Source organism: Bos mutus, chromosome 17 (assembly GCF_027580195.1).
Source record: "Bos mutus isolate GX-2022 chromosome 17, NWIPB_WYAK_1.1, whole genome shotgun sequence".
In the NCBI taxonomy this organism is placed as follows: domain Eukaryota; kingdom Metazoa; phylum Chordata; class Mammalia; order Artiodactyla; family Bovidae; genus Bos; species Bos mutus.
The window spans coordinates 64,628,730-64,649,996 of NC_091633.1; the positions used below are offsets into that span (position 1 = coordinate 64,628,730).

The following is a 21,267-nucleotide window of genomic DNA, read 5'->3' on the forward strand; positions in this document are numbered from 1 at the left end:
ACGAGCCTCCGCGCGGTGCTCTCGGGCGGGGCCTGGAGGCGAGCGAGGCGGCGGCGGCGGCGCTGCATCCCGGGCCTCGGGCCGGGCCGACGCCCCCGCGGCGCCTCTCCCACGCTCGCCGCCCCTCCCTCCCTTCCCCCGGGCTCCCGGGAGCTGCGGGCGGAGGAGCTTTGTGTGCGCCCGCGGGCCGGGGGCGAGCCTCGGGCGGCCCAACTTGACGGCGGCCGGCGGACTCCGGGGCGGGAGTGGTGAGGCGTGACCGGGTGGAGGGGGGGCGTGGGGCTCCCGGGCGCGGGGAGGGACCGAGCGAAGCGCGCCGGACAATGAGCCGGGCAGCTCGGCGCTGCGGCCACTTTTAGGGGGCGCGGGCCTCCGCGGCTCCACCTGCGCGGAGAGGGCGGGATGTCCGGGCCAGGTGTCTCGGCGCGCTAAGGCTCTCTCGCAGCCCGACGTTCCCGAGCCGGTTCTCGCCTTGACCCCGGGCTACCTGCAGCCTCCGGCTGGGACGCGCTTGGCCGGGCGCCCCCCGGAGCAGCCGCGATGGCCAGCACCAGGAGTATCGAGCTGGAACACTTTGAGGAACGGGACAAAAGGCCGCGGCCGGGGTCGCGGAGAGGGGCGCCCAGCTCCTCCGGGGGCAGCAGCAGCTCGGGCCCCAAAGGGAACGGGCTCATCCCCAGCCCGGCGCACAGCGCCCACTGCAGCTTCTACCGCACGCGGACGCTGCAGGCCCTGAGCTCGGAGAAGAAGGCCAAGAAGGCGCGCTTCTACCGGAATGGGGACCGCTACTTCAAGGGCCTGGTGTTTGCCATCTCCAGCGACCGCTTCCGGTCCTTCGACGCGCTGCTCATGGAGCTCACCCGCTCCCTGTCGGACAACGTGAACCTGCCCCAGGGCGTCCGCACCATCTACACCATCGACGGCAGCCGGAAGGTCACCAGCCTGGACGAGCTGCTGGAAGGTAGGCGGGGAGGGCCCGGAGCGGCAGGTGCGGCCCCGCGGGCGACAGGTGCACCCGCCGGGCAGCCTGCGGCGGGGCGGAGGCGGCGGTGATTCTAGGCGGCCGCGGGGATTGTGTGGTTCTCTCTGCTGTTCCACAGGCTCTGTGTGTGGGACGTGCTTTCACAGACACTCGGGCCTTCCTAAGAGATAAGTGTTAAAAAAAAAAGTGAGAAATTCTGACGGGGCTTTGTGACATCTCTCAAGATGGGTGAACTTATGTTTGATATTTGCTCTTTTGAAGTGTTCCATCATTGTGCAAGTGGCTCTCCCGTGAGGATCTGGGTAACCCTCTAGCTCGTAAGCTGTCTGTCCATCCCTCTGTGTGGAGCTCAGTACTGGCATCTGTGGTGTTTCAGCTTTCAGGACCCTGTTGTAGTGGGTCTGCTCAGAAGCTGTGTTTGTGAGACACTCTAGGTTGCCTTTCCTGATGTGCTTTGCAGCAGAAGTTCCCTGAGGTCAGGAGAGGTGATTGGACACTATGGTTCTCAACCTTGGTTGCATCTTGGATCACTGGGAACTTGAAGAAGTAAGGGTGCCTGGGCCCCCTTCCCAGGTATTTGGATGTAAATTGGTTTGGGGTGTGGTCTGACCATCTGGAGTTTTAAAAGCTTCTTAGTTGATCTGAATGTGCTACTGAGGTTAAGAAGGGCTGTGATAAGGGTTTTCCACGATTGATTGGTAATGAGGTGCTTCAGGGTTAATCTCTCCTAGTTAGGGAGATAGAGGCCACAGAGTCAGCAATTGAGGCCTGTTATAGATTAGGCCTAGAATGTCAACCATGCTGGACTTAAGACTGCTTGGCCTTATGTTGGGGCATCCTTGAATTCCTGCAGTATTTAGGCTTCTTTCCCTTCATGGAGAGAAATCATTACTAGTAGTTAAGAACCTATATCCAGAATGAAACAGGACCCATAAAGTTCAGAACCCAAGTATGTGCTGACTGTGTTTATATATACAGCCTGCTCTCATGCATCGTTTTATAATTTATTTTTTTTTAGATTTTTGGCTGTGCTCTGCGGCATGTGGGATCTTAGTTCCCAGACCAGGAATCGAACCCACACCCCCTGCAAGAAGTGAAAAATCTTAAACAGACCTCCAGGGAAAGCCCCTCACGCATCTTAATGCAAATGGCACATACTGCTTTGGTAGTCATCCCTATATTGGCTTGGCAGGAGAAGGAAACTGAACTTGAAGCCAGCTATTTTTCTTATAGTAACTCATCATGTTATTATGCTCTGAAAGCATTATGTCCTTTTTATGCATGGGGAAACTTAAGCAACACGCCTTGTTATACAGGACATGCGGTATATGTCCGTTCACCTGCAATTCACTTTTTAAAATTTTTATTGGAGGATAATTGCTTTACAATATTGTGGTGGTTTCTGCCATACATCAACATCAGTCAACCACAAGTATACATGTGTCCCCTCCCTTTTGAACCTCCCTCCTATCTTCCACCCCATCCCACCCCTCTAGGTTGTCAGAGAGCACTGGGTTGAGTTTAATAAACAGATGTAGCCACACTGTGGAGTCCTTAAAGTGGTCGGGTTTCTGTTTACTCACTATTACGGAAAGTTTTCCCTGCCCTAGGCTAGATGAGGACTCAGCCAAAACTACGTTGTCTTTTCTCTGTGTGTGTGTATGTGTGTGTGTTTGTGACTTCACAAATTCTCCTGCACATTTGAGTGTTTTGGTTTTAAAGGCTACCTGAGGTGATGACAACCAGCAGAGTATTAGAATGAAGATACATTGTTAAAAGGGTTTTATTGCTTTATCCTGTTGCAAACTTAAAAGTAACATTTGCCTAGATACTTCAAAACTGAGTAACAAATTTTCTGATTGACCCAAGGCTAGGCTAGTGGCCCCATGGAAGGATGGAGGCAATGCCTTTTGCTTAAATGTTCATTCTCACATGCCCTTGGGAAACTGCCCAGTGTGGTCTGAGAAGGGACAGTAGTCTTAGTATCCTTCTCTGAAATAGTCTTAACAGTGTTAGCTGTGTGAAATGAATGTAATCCTAAGGTGAATGTCACCCAGGCGGGATGGTCAGCGTTTCCATTGTGCGTGTTAATTGAGAACACAGATCGTGTACAGTTTGTCTTTGCTCTGGTGGGACACGGTCCACTCAGTCTCGTTCTCAAACTATAAACTGAAGGTTGGTAAATATCCCTCTAATCGTTCATTCACTGATTTCTGTAGGAGAAGGAACCATAAGTATACGGAGTCCAAATTACACCACAATATGAAAAGTGATAGAACACAGATATTTGCAACAGAACTGTTTCCCTAGTTTAGCCAATTGCCCACTGTTTCAAATGTAATAAAATTATATATATTTAAGTGTAGTAAAATCACTGCAAATGAAAATTTAAGCACTTCTTTCGTCATAGTGGCATTCTCTTTGACAATAGATCTTTGAGTCTTGGATTTCCCACAAAGTGAGTGGACTACAGTGTTTCAAGGCAGTTTTAAAGAAAGACCCATCGATGCTTAATACCAGCTATTCAGTAAATAGTTTCAACATTTAGTTAAAATTGTGTACGCAAATGTTCAGCTTTATCACGCAGCAGGACTGATGAGCTGTCTGTGAAGTTACTTGCATCAGTATCACCCATGTCGTCAAAATTGACTATTTCATCTTAGTTCATCATTTTTAATAAAGATTTTCTGATAGTATGTTTTTACACCATTATGTTTAGCTATTCTCTCCTCTGCCTCTTCTGTGAAATTTGTAGTTTAGGAGATACTGTTTTTCCTAAAATGTTTTTTTCTAAAATATTTGCTGTGAAGAATAGAAAATGATGACTCAAGATAGCTGGGCATGAATGCTTATTCAGAGCCTCAAGCTCACTGAACTCATGACAAAAGAAATTTGCATGGCCCAGATTTTTTCTTCTGCCCTTGAGAGCCTCTGGAGACTAAAACCTGTTCAGGTGTAGGCTGGTCCTCCTGCACTGCACTGACCAGCAGGCACCTTGAAAGTGAAAGTCACTCAGTCGTGTCCGACTCTTTGCGACCCCATGGACTGTACAGTCCAGGGAATTGTCTAGGCCAGAATACTGGAATGGGTAGCCTTTTCCTTCTCCAAGGGATCTTCCCAACCCAGGGATCAAACCCAGGTCTCCTGCATTGTGGGCGGATTCTTTACCAGCTGAGCCACAAGGGAAGCCCAAGAATACTGGAGTGGGTAGCCTATCCCTTCTCCAGCAGATCTTCCCAACCCAGGAATTGAACTAGGGTCTCCTGCATTGCAGGCAGATTCTTTACCAACTAAACTATCAGGGAAGCCCAGCCTAATGGTTTAACTCCCCTTGCTGGATTAATTTCAACGAGTTCGTGCTGTGCATCCCTATAATCCTATTTAGTCCATGTAACTGGATAGAGACCTTCTCTCAAAGGACTGAGTCATAGCAGTCAGTATTGGGAAACACAGGTTGAACCGTCTGAAGCCATGAGCCAGCCAACTGTGTCACAGCTCTGATAAATAACTGAGGATGTCTGGCTTACACTTTCCTAGGTTCTCAGAACTCTTGGTCTCAGTGTTGTTTCTTGAGTGTTCTCTTTTTCAGAGCTTGAGATGTAATTGTTTTGATGTTCCAAAGACAGATGCCCAAGGACAGTGGAAAGAATGCATGACCAAGTTGATGTCCCTAGGTTCTGATGACTGTGGATTTGAAAAAAATTCACCTCCATTCACGGCCTCAGTGTCCTGTAGAATGAAAGATCCCCTAAGTTAGATCTCATCTGGTCTAAAATATATACCCTTCCCCTGCCTAAGTGGTTATTTATTGTGTGATGGTCTGGCGTGCCTTCCCTTACCCAGAAACTATCTTCCAAAGAATTGACAAGGGACCAAATGCCTACACTACAAGGAGTGGGTATGTGGCTCCGATAAATGGTTTGCAAGGAGCCTAAATAGTTGCTGCCTATGTCTGCCTCTTTCATTACAAAGTAATGTGTCACTTTATATCATTTATACCTTTTCCCCCTCAGTCAACAATGAATAAGCCTCTTCCATTAAGCTGTCTTAAATTAGCTTCAATTTGAGAAAAATTAAGTTCTAAAAGAAATCAAGCATTTGAAACTTCTGAGGTTTTCCTACTGTGCCTACTTTATTGAATCTCTGGTTATTTAGTCTCTTTGGTTATTCAATCTCCTTGAAGGTGTTGGATCAAAATATAGTGACAGTTACTTTTGAGTAAAAATGAGTCTCCTATAAGAACTTACATTATAGGTTTTATCTCCCTTGAGAGGTGGACTTTTATACTAATAATAGAACCTGAGCTCTTGGAACTTGGTACAGTGAAAGCAACAGAAAACCACGAGATACAAGATATTTGTGTGTGTGCGTGCCTGCTCAGTCATGTCCCACTCTGTGACTCCATGAACTGTAGCCCTCCAGGGTCCTCTGACCCTGGGATTTCGCAGGTGAGAATACTGGAATGTTGCCAGAGGCTATCCCAACCCAGAGATCAAACCTGCATCTCTTGCATCTCCTGCATTGGCAGGCACATTCTTTACCACTGAGCCACCTGAGAATCCCCTGTAAGATATTTGTACATGGTGAAGAGCAGGGCACATTTATATACAGCAAGTCTGATGACTGGACATAATAGTTAACATTGGATCTTCACTCTGCAAAACCTTCTCTACCTGGGAGACTCCTATCTCCTTCCAGACCCTCTTCAAATATCATCTTTCTGTGAACTCTTCCCACATCTCAGGGTCATTGGTCTCAAAGTGGTGTTGATTGAGAGAATAGTTGTTTTTCAAGGTGTTGGGGGTGCAGTTTTTTCCTTCACGGTGCTCATGTTCTAGAAGGGGCTTCACCCGTGGCTCAGTGATAAAGAATCCACCTGCCAGTTCGGGAGACACGGGTTCCCTCCCTGGTCCAGGAAGATCCCACATGCTGTGCCGGACCAACTGAGCCCATGTGCCAAGAGAAGCCACTGCAATAAATAGCCCAGAAAATGACTTGGCCTCTAAGTCTCTGGATTGTCAAGAGAGAATTCAAACTATGAATTAAGTTTGAATAAGGTTGTTCCTGTATATTTGTGAAAATGTGTGTTTTGGAAAATTTGATTGTATTTCCGATGAATCAGAGATGCCCTGCTGACTCATAATGGTGAAGACAATTGTACTCTTCTGCAGTACTTGCTTCTATAAATCTGATTTTTTTTCTTCATCTCATTTCCTCAAAACAGGGGAACTCAGGTCTGCTATAATGCAGCTGCATAGGAAGCTCTTTCCAGGGGCAAAGGGAAGAGAAATTTTCATTTGAAGCATAAAGAATTCTAGAATGGATTCTAAGATGAAAGGAAATACTTTGGAGAACATTTGTGAGATGAGGTTCTGACATAGTGATACGCTGGTAGTTAAGAGAAGATCACTATTTCATGAGGTTTTAAACTATGGAAATGGATGTTTCTATGGTCCTGTGATGTAAAGGGAACTAGAATCCTTGAGCAGTGATTGTCACACTGCTTTCTTCATCATAGAGAGGCCAGGGAGTTTCTGAGCATCCGTACTGCCTGGCTAGGTCTCTGCTTCTCATCCCTACCAGCCTTTGCTCCTACCACTTCTGTTTTTTCTCTCTTCTGTTGATAAAGTAAACCATTATTACCCTAAGGATGAGGGATCCTTTTCTTAAGATAACTATGATTTTTTAGATGTTTTACCTGCAGTCCTTGTGTGAGATGCAGGTATTGTGTGAGATACTCTGTGTTTTTATTTCACCATTGTTATCCACGTGGCATATGGCTGCATTGTTTTCCCCATTTTGCAGCTAGGGAGGTTGAAATCAGAGGACAGAGAAATTCTCCCCTCGCACCAGTCAGAAGAGGTGGGCTGGAACCTGGGTTCTTCCTCCTTGGCCTTTGAACATCTGAATTCTTTAACTGCTGTGCTCTACCACCTGTGAGATGGGGTCCCTTCTGACCCCTGAAGTTTACATAGGTTGCTGCTGCTACTGCTAGATCGCTTCAGTCGTGTCCGACTCTGTGCGACCCCATAGACGGCAGCCTTCCAGGCTCCTCCATCCATGGGATTTTCCAGGCAAGAGTACTGGAGTGGGGTGCCGTTGCCTTCTCCGTTACATAGGTTAGGTGTCAGCAGTCTAGAGCTTTATCACTGCTGCAGCCAGATCCGCTAGTCATTTGTATTTGGGGAAAAAAAAAAAAAAAAGAGTGCAGTAATTTATCAGTCACTATAGATGTAAAGACAGTTTTAGGATGTTTTGTGTATAGTTCTGAAAATGAACCCTATATTGACCTGTATACCTGCACAGTAAGGTCTGTGCATTCAAATTCTGCAGGGTGCCTTACTTGGCTTCAGCATCCTCATCTGCAAAATGAGGAAGGTTAAGATTGCTAAGAAGTCTTCCTGCTTAAAGTTCAGTGATCTTGAGAAATGTTTCCAGAAGTGGGAAAGAGAAATGATCTGTCTGCCTTCATGTCTCTCTTTAAAAATTGGCCAGGTTTTGTGTTTGAATGTGGTTACCCAGGTTCAGATGGAGTTCTTAGAATCTCCAGGAACCTCTAGGAGGTTCTTCTCCACAGAATGTTCCTAGGAAAGAGGAAATTACAAACCCTTGGGGGATGGGACCATGGTCATCTTGTTCATTCCTTTGTTCTATCAATAAATACTTCTGGCACATGATTTTTTTTTATTTTACCTTTGTGCCATATAGAAGATAATTTTGACAGGTGGGAATAAGTGGGTATTGGTGTTTAAAAAATCTTTCTTAGTTAAGACAACCGGCTGAACAGTTGGCTAGATTTGCAGAGGTGGACTTAGTTCATGTCACTGGCAAATATTCCTTGTCTCTTGTCTCAGTTTTGAAAAAAGATTTTATTCAAGGAAAAAGGATGCGGTATATTTATATGTTAACAACTTATCAATTTCACTAGTGTCTGAGATGCCTGACTTGATTTTTCTCTCTGGAAATCTTTCATAATCAAATTCTTATACCTTTATTTTGAATGTGTGTGTTAAATCCCAGGACTATTCTAAGCCCCCTACTATTTTCAGCATCTGCTTTGAGTTAGTTCTCTGACATAACAAAGACTTAGTTTTGTTCATCTTTTCATATTCTTATTTTAAGCATTGTATTTAGAGGATATATTTCTTATATAGTTTAGATATGATGTGCATTGTACTATAGTTTTAAAATTCTGTGTGTTGGGACTTCCCTGGTAGCTCAGATGGTAAAGAATCTGCCTGCAACGCAGGAGACCCGGGTGCAATCCCTGGGTCAGGAAGATCCCCTAGAGAAGGAAATGACAACCTACTCCAGTATTCTTGCTTGGAGAAGTCCATGGGCAGAGGAGCCTAGTGGGTTACAGTTCATGGGGTTGCAAAGAGTCGGACATGACCGAGCAACTAACTAATGCTTTTCATTCTTTTATTCATTAGAACATGCAGTAATTTCCATTCTAATTCAGGCTATTTCATCCTGTTTGCTGTATCTCCTGCAGCCTAAACCATTAGACTGGGCATATTGTAATCTGTCAGAAGCTACTACCTTTGAGACTGAAGGAATGGGGAAATAATGATTTGTGAGATCAACTTTGGTACTTTTGATGATAACATTTACTAACATCTCAACAGAAATAATCTACAGTTGTGACCTACTATGTTTTTTGTTTATGCATTGGTTAAATCACAATCACTAGCAACCAAAATATATCACAATAGAAGCTTTAAAATTCTCATTGATTGTTTCTTCCTTCACTGTATGTTTTACAAATTTCAGATTACTTTGTTAATTTTTTGTTGTTTAGTCACTGAGTTGCTCTTTACAGCATCGGACTTTGCTTCTATGACCAATCACATCCACTATTGCATAGAAACCTGGAATGTTAGGTCCATGAATCAAGGCAAATTGGAAGTGGTCAACAAGGAGATGGCAAGAGTGAACATCGACGTTCTAGAAATCAGTGAACTAAAATGGACTGGAATAGGAGAATTTCACTCAGATGACCATTATATCAACTACTGTGGGCAAGAATCCCTTAGAAGAAATGGAGAAGCCCTCATAGTCAACAAAAGGTCCGAAATGCAGTACTTGGATGCAATCTCAAAAACAACAGAATGATCTCTGTTCGTTTCCGAGGCAAACCATTCAATATCACTCTCAGTATCAGTGTATCAGTATCAATATCACTATCAATATCAACATCAGTAATCCAGGTCTGTGCCCCAACCAGTAACGCTGAAGAAGCTGAACAGTTCTGTGAAGACGTACAAGACCTTCTAGAACTAACACCCAAAAAAGATGTCCTTTTCGTTATAGGGGACTGGAATGCAAAAGTAGGAAGTCAAGAAACATCTGGAGTAACACGCAAATTTCACCTTAGCGTACAGAATGAAGCAAGGCAAAGGCTAATAGAGTTTTGCCAAGAGAACGCACTGGTCATAGCAAACACCCTCTTCCAACAACACAAGAGAAGATCTACACATGGACATCACTGGGTGGTCAACACCAAAACCAGATTGATAATATTCTTTGCAGCCAAAGATGGAGAAACTCGATACAGTCAGCAAAAACAAGACTGGGGGCTGACTGTGGCTCAGATCATGAACTCCTTATTGCCTAATTCAGACGTAAATTGAAGAAAGTAAAGAAAACCACTAGACCATTCAGGTATGATCTAAATCGAATCCCTTACGATTATACAGTGGAAGTGAGAAATAGATTCAAGGGATTAGATATGATAGAGTGCCTGAAGAACTATGGATGGAGGTTCATGACATTGTACAGGATACAGGGATCAAGACCATCCCCAGGAAAAAGAAATGCAAAAAAAGCAAAATGGCTGTCTGGGGAGGCCTTACAAATAGCTGTGATAAGAAGAGAAGTGAAAAGCAAAGGAGAAAAGGAAAGATATACCCATTTGAATGCAGAATTCCAAAGAATAGCAAGGAGAGATAAGAAAGCCTTCCTCAGTGATCAGTGCAAAGAAATAGAGGAAAACAATAGAATGGGGAAGACTAGAGATCCCTTCAAGAAAATTAGAGATACCAAGGGAACATTTCATGCAAAGATGAGCACAATAAAGGACAGAAATTATATGGACCTAACAGAAGCAGAAGATATTAAGAAGAGGTGGCAAGAATACACAGAAGAACTGTACAAAAAAGATCTTCACAACTCAGATAGTCACGATGGTGTGATCACTTACCTAGAGTCAAATATCCTGGAATGCAAAGTCAAGTGGGCCTTAGGAAGCATCACTACGAACAAAGTGAGGAGGAGGTGGAATTCCAGTTGAGCTATTTCGAATCCTAAAAAATGATGCTGTGAAAGTGCTGCACTCAATATGCCAGCAAATTTGGAAAACTCAGCAGTGGCCACAGGACTGGAAAAGGTCAGTTTTCATTCCAGTCCCAAAGAAAGGCAATGCCAAAGAATGCTCAAACTACCATACAATTGCACTCATCTCACACAGTAGTAAAGTAATGCTCAAAATTCTCCAAGCCAGGCTTCAACAGTACATGAACTGTGAACTTCCAGATGATCAAGCTGGTTTTAGAAAAGGCAGAGGAACCAGAAATCATATTGCCAACATCCATTGGATTATCAAAAAAGCAAGAGAGTTCCAGAAAAATATCTACTTCTGCTTGCCTTTGACAGTGTGGATCACCACAAACTATGGAAAATTCTGAAAGAGATGGGAATACCACACCACCTGGCCTGCTTCTTGAGAAATCTGTATGCGGGTCAGGAAGCAACAATTAGAACTGGACATGGAACAACAGACTGGTTCCAAATTGGGAAAGGAGTACGTCAAAGCTGTATATTGTCACCCTGCTTATTTAACTTCTATGCAGAGTACATTGTGAGAAACACTGGGCTGGATGAAGCACAAGCTGGAATCAAGGTTGCCGGGAGAAATATCAATAACCTCAGATATGCAGATGATTATCACCCGAATGACAGAAAGTGAAGACGAACTAAAGAGCCTCTTGATGAAAGTGAAAGAGGAGAGTGAAAAGGTTGGCTTAAAGCTTAACATTCAGAAAACTAAGGTCGTGACATCTCATCCCATCAGTTCATGGGAAATAGATGGGGAAACAGTGACAGACTTTCTTTTTCTGGGCTCCAAAATCACTGCAGATGGTGATTGCATCCATGAAATTAAAAGACCCTTACTCCTTGGAAGGAAAGTTATGACCAACCTAGACAGCATATTAAAAAGCAGAGACATCACTTTGTCAACAAAGGTCCATCTAGTCAAGACTATGGTTTTCCCAGTAGTCATTTATGGATGTGAGAGTTGGACTATAAAGAAAGCTGAGCACCGAAGAATTTATGCTTTTGAACACTACAGAGTTGGAGAAGACTCTTGAGAGTCCCTTGGACTGCAAGGAGATCCAGCCAGTCCATCCTAAAGGAGATTAGTCCTGAATATTCATTGGAAGGACTGATGTTGAAGCTGAAATTCCCAATACTTTGGTAACCTGATGCAAAGAGTTGACTCACTGGAAAAGACCCTGATGCTGGGAAAGATTGAAGGTGGGAGGAGAAGGGGATGACAGAGGGTGAGATGGTTGGATGGCATCACCGACTCAATGGACATGAGTTTGAGTCAACTCCAGGAATTGGTGATGGACAGAGAAGCCTGGTGTGCTGCAGTCCATGGGGCTGCAAAGAGTCAGACACTACTGAGCAACTGAACTGAACTGAGTCATGGAGTTGTGTTTGATTCTTTTTTAACCCCATGAACTGTAGCCTGCCAGACTCCTCTGTCCATGGGATTTCCCAGGCAAGAATACTAGAGTGGGTTGCCATTTCCTTCTCCAGGGGATTTTCCTGATGCTGGGATTGAACTGGTGTCTCTGGCATTGCACGTAGATTCTTTACCACTGAGCCACGGGGGATGCCCTTGTTAATTTTTGTGTAAAAACAGTGTAATTGTTTCTGAAGAACAGTGTTGGAGCGTCTCTTCCCCAGTATCCTTGCTCATTATCTCTGTGTCTTTACTTAACAGTATTTTTATCTCATCTGTTAAGGAATCAGGAAAAGAAAAAGGGAGTTACAGAAACTTACTACTGGTTATATTCTTCATCAAGCTTTGGCGAATGAAACAACTTGAGAAATAGCCTGGTGTAAATGCATTTCTTCTTAGTTTAGTGATTAAGGCCAACAGCTAGAAAGTTTCACATAAACCTTGTATATGAAACACTTAGCAGAGTTCTAGCATGCTGTGGCTCTTTTTTAATGGGAGTGCTCCTCAGCATCTCAAGCAAAAATGTGTCTTTGTAACTTACCCCTGAGATTCTGGAGCCACCCTTTGGAGCCATAAGACTTCAGATGGGACTGCATGGCAGCGCTTCACACGTCTTATGACAGAGGTCATGCTTTCCTCTACCGTTTCCCCTTTCTGCCCATCCCCTAAATGTAACCCACTATTTTTTTTTTTTTTGACAAACATCTGGTTTCTTTATCTTTTAACCACTTGACTGAATTTTTTTTGAGCTGTTCTCACTATCAATCTGTTGCTTAAAATTGGAGCCAAGTCTTCCTCTAAGATGAGTAGTGAAATTTAAGGGTGGGCTGGGGAAACTGTCGAGGATGGTTTACCTCTATTCAGATGAGGAGCCAATTGAAGGACTGACCCTGTGTCCATTAGGTCCCGGTTACTTACAGATACTGTTAGACGGGCAGGATTGTTTCTGTTTCTGTTCTGACTGCATGGCTCCTAGTTGTGGCACGCAGACTTCTATTTAGCTGTGACACAGGGACTCAGTAGTTGTGGTACACGAGCTCAGCTATCCCACGGCAGGTTGGATCTTAATTCCCTAACCAGGGATCGAACCCATGTCCTCTGCGTTGGAACGTGGATTTTTAACCACTACGACTCCAGGGAGGTCCCCTAGATGGGCACATTTTGGTTTGAAGATCTGTTTCTCAGTATCCTTAAAACTGCAGCATTTCTCAAGCTTCTGGCGGTGTTGGGATAATTAAAATCGAAAACCAGTGTAAAACCTAGCAGCCAAGTTGCAGAAACCCAGCACTGCCTTAGTTATTTTAAACACACTGTCACTTAAATATTTATTAAGGTAGATATACCTGTGCATATAGGTCTTAGACACCAGTACAACTAGACAAACAAATTGATAACCTAAAAACCAACAAAACTGTATAACCAATAAAAATGCAAAATAGCGACATAAGGCTCCAGATACTATTTGCTTAAACTAAATTGTTCATGGTGCTGAACACTGATCAGGCTTGGTGTGCTGAGTTTCAGAATGCCGTGTGATGAGTCCGTTTTTTGCCACTAATGAACCTTCATTCTCACAGGGTAAAACTGTGTCCTCTGGCCTTAACTCTCTGTGCACATGGCCTTGTACGTAGAGTAAGTCCTCTTCCTCCTCTTTACCTCCCAGCAGAATTGCACAACTTGATGCCAGAAGTGCGGAGGCTGTTTGCACAGAGTAGCCTGACTGTGCTTGCTTTAGAAATAGACATTCAGTTGTCCCAGATAGGACGGTGTAGGAATTTTAAGTCTTACCGTCAAATTAAGTGCAGAACTGGGAGTTCCCTGCTTGCCTAGTGGTTAGGGTTCTGGGCTTTTACTGCCAGTCCCTGGTCAGTGAATTGAGATCAAGTAAGCTGTGTAGCTCGGCCAAGATAAATAGGTACAGAATTAAAATTGCCCTGATGGATGCTTGTGGATTGTGGGGTATGGTTGGCTCAGGTTTGAGGAGCAAGAAGACAGATAATGGATTTGATCTGTGGGTTCCATCCTACCGGGACATTGTTGTTGTTGAGTTGCCAAGTTATGTCTGACTGTTTGTAGAGATTAGGCTTATTTTTTTGTTTCCCCAGCTTTAAGGCTTTTTGGTTTGTGAGAAGCATTTTTGTTTTTACTTTTACATGATTTCTTTGGTCTTATGTTAACTTCTCCCAGATTTCCATGGTGAAACGTGGAGTTGGACCTGCTTCCGCCTAGATATTCTGATGTTCGGCGTGGCTTTTCCGCCCCTTCTGCGGTGGAGGGTACACAGGCCGTGCCCCCGGATGTCACTCTGGGAGGTTGTCTGCGGCCGTCTGCCTTCAGATGTGCTGAGGTGCGCTGGTCTTGGCGGTGAAGGACCTCATTCTGTGTCCTCAGCCCTGCCCTGCAGGAAAGCCTCTTATTCATTTTGTGAAGGTAGCCGCAATGGTCCGGCATCTGGGTGAGAGCCGTGAGTTTTGTGTCACTTTTCCGGTTCACATAAGTTTAAATTCTGGACGTTATATGGTTTCAGTAGAAAACCCAATTAAGCTGTTTGCCGTGACAGGGTAGCAAGTCAGTCTTACTTTTCCTTACTCTGTATTTTTCTTAACCAGCTGGGTGTGGGAACTTATCTTTGGTGTGGTTTAGATGGAGATACTCACGTTATTTCTGAGGAGGGCATGGCAACCCACTCCAGTATTCTTGCCTGGAGAATCCATATGGACGGAGGAGCCTCAAGGGTCACAAAGAGTAAGCCACGACTGAGCAGCTAAGCACAGCACTCACTTTATTACCCATCCCCAGGACAGTCTCACAAATGTTGTACTTGATTAAGGACATCAAATCATCTTATAGATGCTACATACCCAAGTTTATTTTTCTTGGTTACATTCCTTTATGTAATTTTTTTTTCCCTCAAGTTTGGAAGTTGGGAAAGAATTTAGGTTTCTAAGATTTTTTTGGTGATATTGGACCTAAAATGTCAGCCATAGTTTTTCTTTTCTTTCCTCTTCTTTGTTACCATATTTAAATCTGTGTGGGGGGGGGGGGCGGGGAGGGGGGAGGTTTTCTTTAAGCTTGATGAATCCTTGCACTTTAGACTTGTAAACAAGTTTTCTTTTTCATCATGAAGTTCATTGCTTGCTTCTCCCAGAGTTAGGTATAGTCTCAGTGTCCAAGTTTTGTGTACCTGAGTTTCTGCCACGAATGTCAAATAGTTTGTAAATATAGCTAATTAATGTTGTTAGACAGTTAATGTAAATATTTTAACAGAGGTGGGTAGGAGACTTTCATAGTAACTGGTAGGGCTAAAACGTAGTGTTGTGGAACTTCCAACTGTGAATTTGCATTTAGCTGTTTACAATTTGTAACAGTAAGTGGCTCAGTGGTAAAGAATCTTCTTGCCAATGCAGGAGACATGGGTTTGATCCCTGGATCGGGAAGATCCCCTGGAGAAGGAACTGGCAACCCACTCCAGTATTCTTGCCTGGGAAATCCCTTGGACAGAGGAGCCTGGTCGGCCACAGTCCACGGGGTTGCAAAGGAGTCAGACCCGACTTAGCAACTAAGCAACAGAAAACAGTAAGTGACGTTTTAAATGTTGAGGAGTTACTGTAATTTAGCTTTTAAAATATATTTCATGTATAATTCACACAAAAACACGTATGCACACATTTCATTGATTGAAAGACACATTTATTGGGGGCCTCCTTGATGGTTCCAACGATGAAGAATCTGACTGAAATGCAGGAGACCCAGGTTCCATCCCTGTGTTGGGAAGATCACCTGGAGAAGGAAATGGCAACCCCTGCAATATTCTTGCCTGGAGAATCCCATGGACAGAGGAGCCTAGTGGGCTGTAGTCCATAGGGTTGCGGAGAGTCAGACATTTCTGAGCAACTAACACTTTGACTTAAATTTATTGGAGTGAAAACGTGTCACCGTCTGAAATGAAAACATTTCGGTAGGTACTAGGCAGCCCTCCCAGCCTGCTTGTCTTCCTCTGCGCCGTAGGTTGCCCTCTGAGGGGCTTTCGTGACCTGAGAGTGTCTCGGACCACACGTGATGTCCATTAGGAGCCTGGCCCGGGCCTTTCATGGTCATTCCATATCAGCACCTACACTATGCAAATGTTTAACCCAGGAGCAATGCAGATCCAAACCGTGAGGTGTGCAGGTTTGCTCTGGAAATACGCGTCTTCGTCATGACTTTGACAGACGTGTTTTGGGCGCCTCCTATGTACCAGGTGCTGGGCTAGGTGTGGGGAATGTGAAGAGGCGGGTGCCGCTGTTTCAGGGAGCTTCTGGTCTGGGCAGTGGCTTGTAACCAGATTGTGTTTGAAGTCAACTGTGAAATTAAGAAGCCTTTCTCACATACTCTGGTCACACGTTCCAGTGTTTCTGGTTCAGAAGAACTGTGGTGAGGCCTGGGTGTCTGGGTTCTACAATAAAACCATCACACACAAAAGAAATTCTCCCCTGAGGACCAGCAGAAGAGACAGATAAAGAACAAATGATTATGAGAGGTGGGCACACTGTAGACTCCAGATACAGTAAATACACCAAGAGTGACATAATTTAAAAAATTTTGAAACTTATCTATAGAAAATTCATAAAACGTACATGTATAGCCCAGTGAGTTATTACGAAGTGAACACCTTTGTGACTCCTATCAAGAAATAGAGTAGTGGGAGTCCTCTGGCTGGCTAGTGCTTGCACCGCCGGGGCCCTGGTTCAGTCCCTCGTTAGGAAACTAAGACCCTGCAAGACGCATGGCACGGAGAGAAAAGCAGCAGGATGGTGCCAGCATCCGAGGCGCTCGCTGTGTCCCTTCCTAGTCCTTCCTAGTCACAGTAGTCCGACGCCTGCTTCTCTTTGTGCTTCTACCGCAGATGAGGGCACCGCTAATCAGTATAGTTCAATTTTATTTGTTTTGAGTTTAAAGAAATAAAATCCTATTGCATTCTATTCTTTTTTCATCTTTTGCTCACTATTTGTAAAATTCATCCAAATTGTTGTATGTAGCTCGTTTGTTCATTTCATCACTGCATCAGTCAGTTCAGTTCAGTCGCTCAGTCGTTTCCGACTCTTTGCGACCCCATGAATCACAGCATGCCAGGCCTCCCTGTCCATCACCAACTCCCGGAGTTCACTCAAACTCACGTCCATCGAGTCGGTGATGCCATCCAGCCATCTCATCCTCTGTCATCCCCTTCTCCTCCTGCCCCCAATCCCTCCCAGCATCAGAGTCTTTTCCAATGAGGCAACTCTTTGCATGAGGTGGCCAAAGTACTGGAGTTTCAGCTTTAGCATCATTCCTTCCAAAGAAATTCCAGGGCTGATCTCCTTCAGAATGGACTGGTTGGATCTCCTTGCAGTCCAAGACTCTCAAGAGTCTTCTCCAACACCACAGTTCAAAAGCATCAATTCTTCTGTGCTCAGCCTTCTTCACAGTCCAACTCTCACATCCATACATGACCACAGGAAAAACCATAGCCTGGACTAGACGAACCTTTGTTGGCAAAGTAATGTCTCTGCTTTTCAATATGCTATCTAGGTTGGTCATAACTTGTCTTCCAAGGAGTAAGCGTCTTTCAATTTCATGGCTGCAGTCACCATCTGCAGTGATTTTGGAGCCCAGAAAAGTAAAGTCTGACACTGTTTCCACTGTTTCCCCATCTATTTCCCATGAATTGATGGGACTGGATGCCATGATCTTAGTTTTCTGAATATTGAGTTTTAAGCCAGCTTTTTCACTCTCCACTTTCACTTTCATCAAGAGGCTTTTTAGTTCCTCTTCACTTTCTGCCATAAGGGTGGTGTCGTCTGCATATCTGAGGTTATGGATATTTCTCCTGGCAATCTTGATTCCAGCTTGTGCTTCTTTCTTCCAGCCCAGCGTTTCTCATGATGTACTCTGCATATAAGGTAAATAAGCAGGATGACAATATACAGCCTTGACGTACTCCTTTTCCTATTTGGAACCAGTCTGTTGTTCCATGTCCAGTTCTAACTGTTGCTTCCTGACCTGCATACAAATTTCTCAAGAGGCAGGTCAGGTGGTCTGGTATTCCCATCTCTTTCAGAATTTTCCACAGTTTATTGTGATCTACACAGTCAAAGGCTTTGGCATAGTCAATAAAGCAGAAATAGATGTTTTTCTGGAACTCTCTTGCTTTTTCCATGATCCAGCGGATGTTGGCAATCTGATCTCTGGTTCCTCTGCCTTTTCTAAAACCAGCTTGAACATCTGGAAGTTCATGGTTCACATATTGCTGAAGCCTGGCTTGGAGAATTTTGAGCATTACATTACCAGCGTGTGAGATGAGTGCAATTGTGCGGTAGTTTGAGCATTCTTTGGCATTGCCTTTCTTTGGGATTGGAATGAAAACTGACCTTTTCCAGTCCTGTGGCCCTGCTGAGTTTTCCAAATTTGCTGGCATATTGAGTGCAGCACTTTCACAGCATCATCTTTCAGAATTTGGGATAGCTCAACTGGAATTCCATCACCTCCACTAGCTTTGTTCGTAGTGATGCTTTCTAAGGCCCACTTGATTTCACATTCCAGGATGTCTGGCTCTAGGTGAGTGATCACACCATTGTGATTATCTTGGTCGTGAAGATCTTTTTTGTACAGTTCTTCTGTGTATTCTTGCCACCTCTTCTTAATATCTTCTGCTTCTGTTAGGTCCATACTATTTCTGTCCTTTATGGAGCCCATCTTTGCAAATGTTCCTTTGGTATCTCTAATTTTCTTGAAGAGATTTCTAGTTTTTCCCATTGTTATTTTCCTCTATTTCTTTGCACTGATCGATGAGGAAGGCTTTCTTATCTCTGCTTGCTATTCTTTGGAACTCTGCATTCAGATGCTTATATCTTTCCTTTTCTCCTTTGCTTTTCACTTCTCTTCCTTTCACAGCTATTTGTAAGACCTCCTCAAACAGCCATTTTGCTTTTTTGCCTTCAGAAGACATCAAGTGACCTTACAATATGTGCTTTGCTTGTGGCAGGAGAGAAATGCTTGGGGTTAGGGCCTGTCAGCCAGGGGCGTGCAGGAAGCAGAGGTGCTGCCGCAGGGGCTTACGAGCAAAGTGTGGGTGAGGAAGTGGGGGAGGCAGATGAGGACTGTCTAGCTGGGCACTGTGTGTGTTGGTTGCTCAGTCGTGCCCAACTGTGTGTGACCCCATGTGTGCAGCCCACCAGGCTCCTCTGTCCATGGGATTCTCCAGGCCAGAATACTGGAGTGGGTTTCCATGCCCTTCTCCAGGGGATCTTTCCAACCCAGGGATCGAACCCAGGTCTCCTGCATTGCAGGCAGATTCTTTACTGTCTGAGCTACCAGGGAGTGAATGGAACCCAAAGCGCATCAGGTAGAGGGGGACGGGGAATGAAGAGGGGAGGATTTGTGTGTGGTAAGGTCTGAGACACTTGTGTATAATCCTGTGTAAACAAAGAAGAATGTGCCTGACCTGAAACCTCAGCATGAGGGGCAGGAAGGATCCAAATGTTGGGCAAGGGGTGTAACGTTGAATGGGAGGAGAGTGCCCTTGTCACCAAGATGGGAAAGGAGGCGAGAGAATTGGCACAGACTCGTTGGAAAAGACTCTGATGCTGGGAGGGATTGAGGGCAGGAGGAAAATGGGACAACAGAGGATGAGATGGCTGGATGGCATCACCGACTCGATGAACGTGAGTTTGAGTGAACTCCGGGAGTTGGTAATGGACAGGGAGGCCTGGCGTGCTGCGATTCATGGGGTCGCAAAGAGTCGGACACGCCTGAGCAACTGAACTGAACTGAAGTATGTCTGTAAGAGATGGAGGTGTTCGGAGAGGAAGAGTTTGGGAAGTTCCTAGCTTCTTGCCTTTTAAAGAGGAGGCGGTTCATTTGATTAAGTAAGGATGAAAGTTAGCGGTTAACAGGTACCCAGGTTACATTACACAGCTGGTGACGGTCGGTCTGTCATCCTGCTCAGCGTGAAGTTATAGGGAGCATCTCTGAACAGATGTCAGTGGTAAGAAGCCGCAGCCACGCCTCCGGAGAGAGGTAGAAGTTGGAAATCTTTCTGTTCTGCGCTGTGCTTGAAAACAGTTAGGGTGTTGTGTAAACCACCTCCTGCTTCTATCCATCCTACTACACGGAAAACGAATCCTTAAAAAGAAAGGTTCATTGAGGTATAGTCAACTAACAGTATTAGTTTCAGGCATATGGCTTAGTGATTGAATACTTTTGCAGATTACACACCATACAATATTATCGTAAAATGTTGGCTTTATTCCTTGTGGTGCATCTCACAGTCCTGTGATTGACTGACTTTCTAACTGGTAGTTTGTAACTGTTAATCCTCTTCATCTATTTTGCCCCTTTCCCAACTCCTCTCCCCTCTGATGACCACTGGTTTGTTCTCTGTATACAAATCCTCTTCTATATAGTATTCTTGTGATCATCATTTGTCACATGATTTCCCACCAGTGTGTTATGGTCCAAGAACTGTTGTTAGAGACAGATTGTAAATATGTCTGAGCATGCGTATGTATCTCAGTTCTCTCCAGCTAACGACCACCAAGAGCATACCCAGAGCTGAGCTGAGTTTCCCACTCACGGCAGCAGGCAGGAGTGGACCCCACAGGATGCCTCAGGGCAACTCAGGAGGGGGCGTGACAGCTGCCATGGAAATGGGCTTTGGGTGCATGATTTCAGGGAGGTTCTAGGGAAGCAGGGACCCATTCTGTGTTGTCAGAAGAAGGGCAATTCCGTGACTCAGTCTTACTAAATGTTATAGTGAGAGCAGATGACTGAGGGAAAAGCTACAGTTGGTGAAGAAGTGGCAGTCACCGAGTGACCTGTTTGTGTCACTCTGTCACCTCGGAGTGGCTTCATTTGATACAGATATTCTGTGAAGTGATACCCACAGAGGAACACAGGTTGGACCATCTCAGACCAGACCCTGAGATCCAGCTGTGACTGTCAGACCAATTCTGACCATCCTCGGGGATGGCTTTATTTTTGATATATCCATGTATGATATTTAGGTATATACATAACACATTTATAACCTTCATTTTAAAAGAGATGTTTATTCCTTGTTTTGGTGAGTGTGTAATGTGTCTTGGTAAAAGTTTAAAAGATTCTCTGACAAGTTAGGGGAACAAGGTCGGAAGGAAAGAAGCGCCTGGTTTGCAGCCGCCGTTTCTTCCACCTTCAGTCTCTGCATCTTTCGCAGAGCTCCCAGCAGCGCTGTGCGGGCACAGAGCATCCAGAGTTCACATCCTCTGGGCCCATAGGAGCCGCTATGAGGACAGCCCACGGAAGAATATACCACTTTCAGTGGAAAGCAAGTGGAGGTTTCTAGCTGTGATGACTTGGTTCTTTGGGTTTGGATTTGCTGTACCTTTCTTAATAGTAAGATATCAACCACTAAACAATGATCAATGAGACAGAGGAGGAGCAGATTAAGAGGTGGAAGAGGAGCCTTCCAAATCTTTGGGTTTGGATTGCTGTACCTTTCTTAATAGTAAGACATCAACCACTTAAAAAATAATCA

At 44.7% G+C, this 21,267-nt stretch overlaps 1 protein-coding gene across 8 annotated transcripts in view; it reads left to right on the plus strand.

Annotated features, from left to right (window-relative positions):
* Positions 1-296: 296 nt before the first annotated feature.
* The window catches only part of DCLK2 (doublecortin like kinase 2), a 188,272-nt gene continuing 167,301 nt past the window's right edge, over positions 297-21,267 (plus strand). For 3 of the 8 annotated variants that reach the window (XR_011467484.1, XR_011467485.1, XM_070386643.1), the window contains exon 1: positions 300-961. Coding sequence is in view for 5 of the 8 variants with exons in the window: in XM_070386643.1 (XP_070242744.1) it covers positions 541-961 (421 nt within the window). In the remaining 3 variants the exon portion in view is untranslated. Of the gene's footprint in view, positions 962-21,267 lie in introns of all 8 variants that reach the window. The other 5 variants (XM_070386640.1, XM_070386642.1, XM_070386639.1 and 2 more) reach the window with 3 other exon arrangements.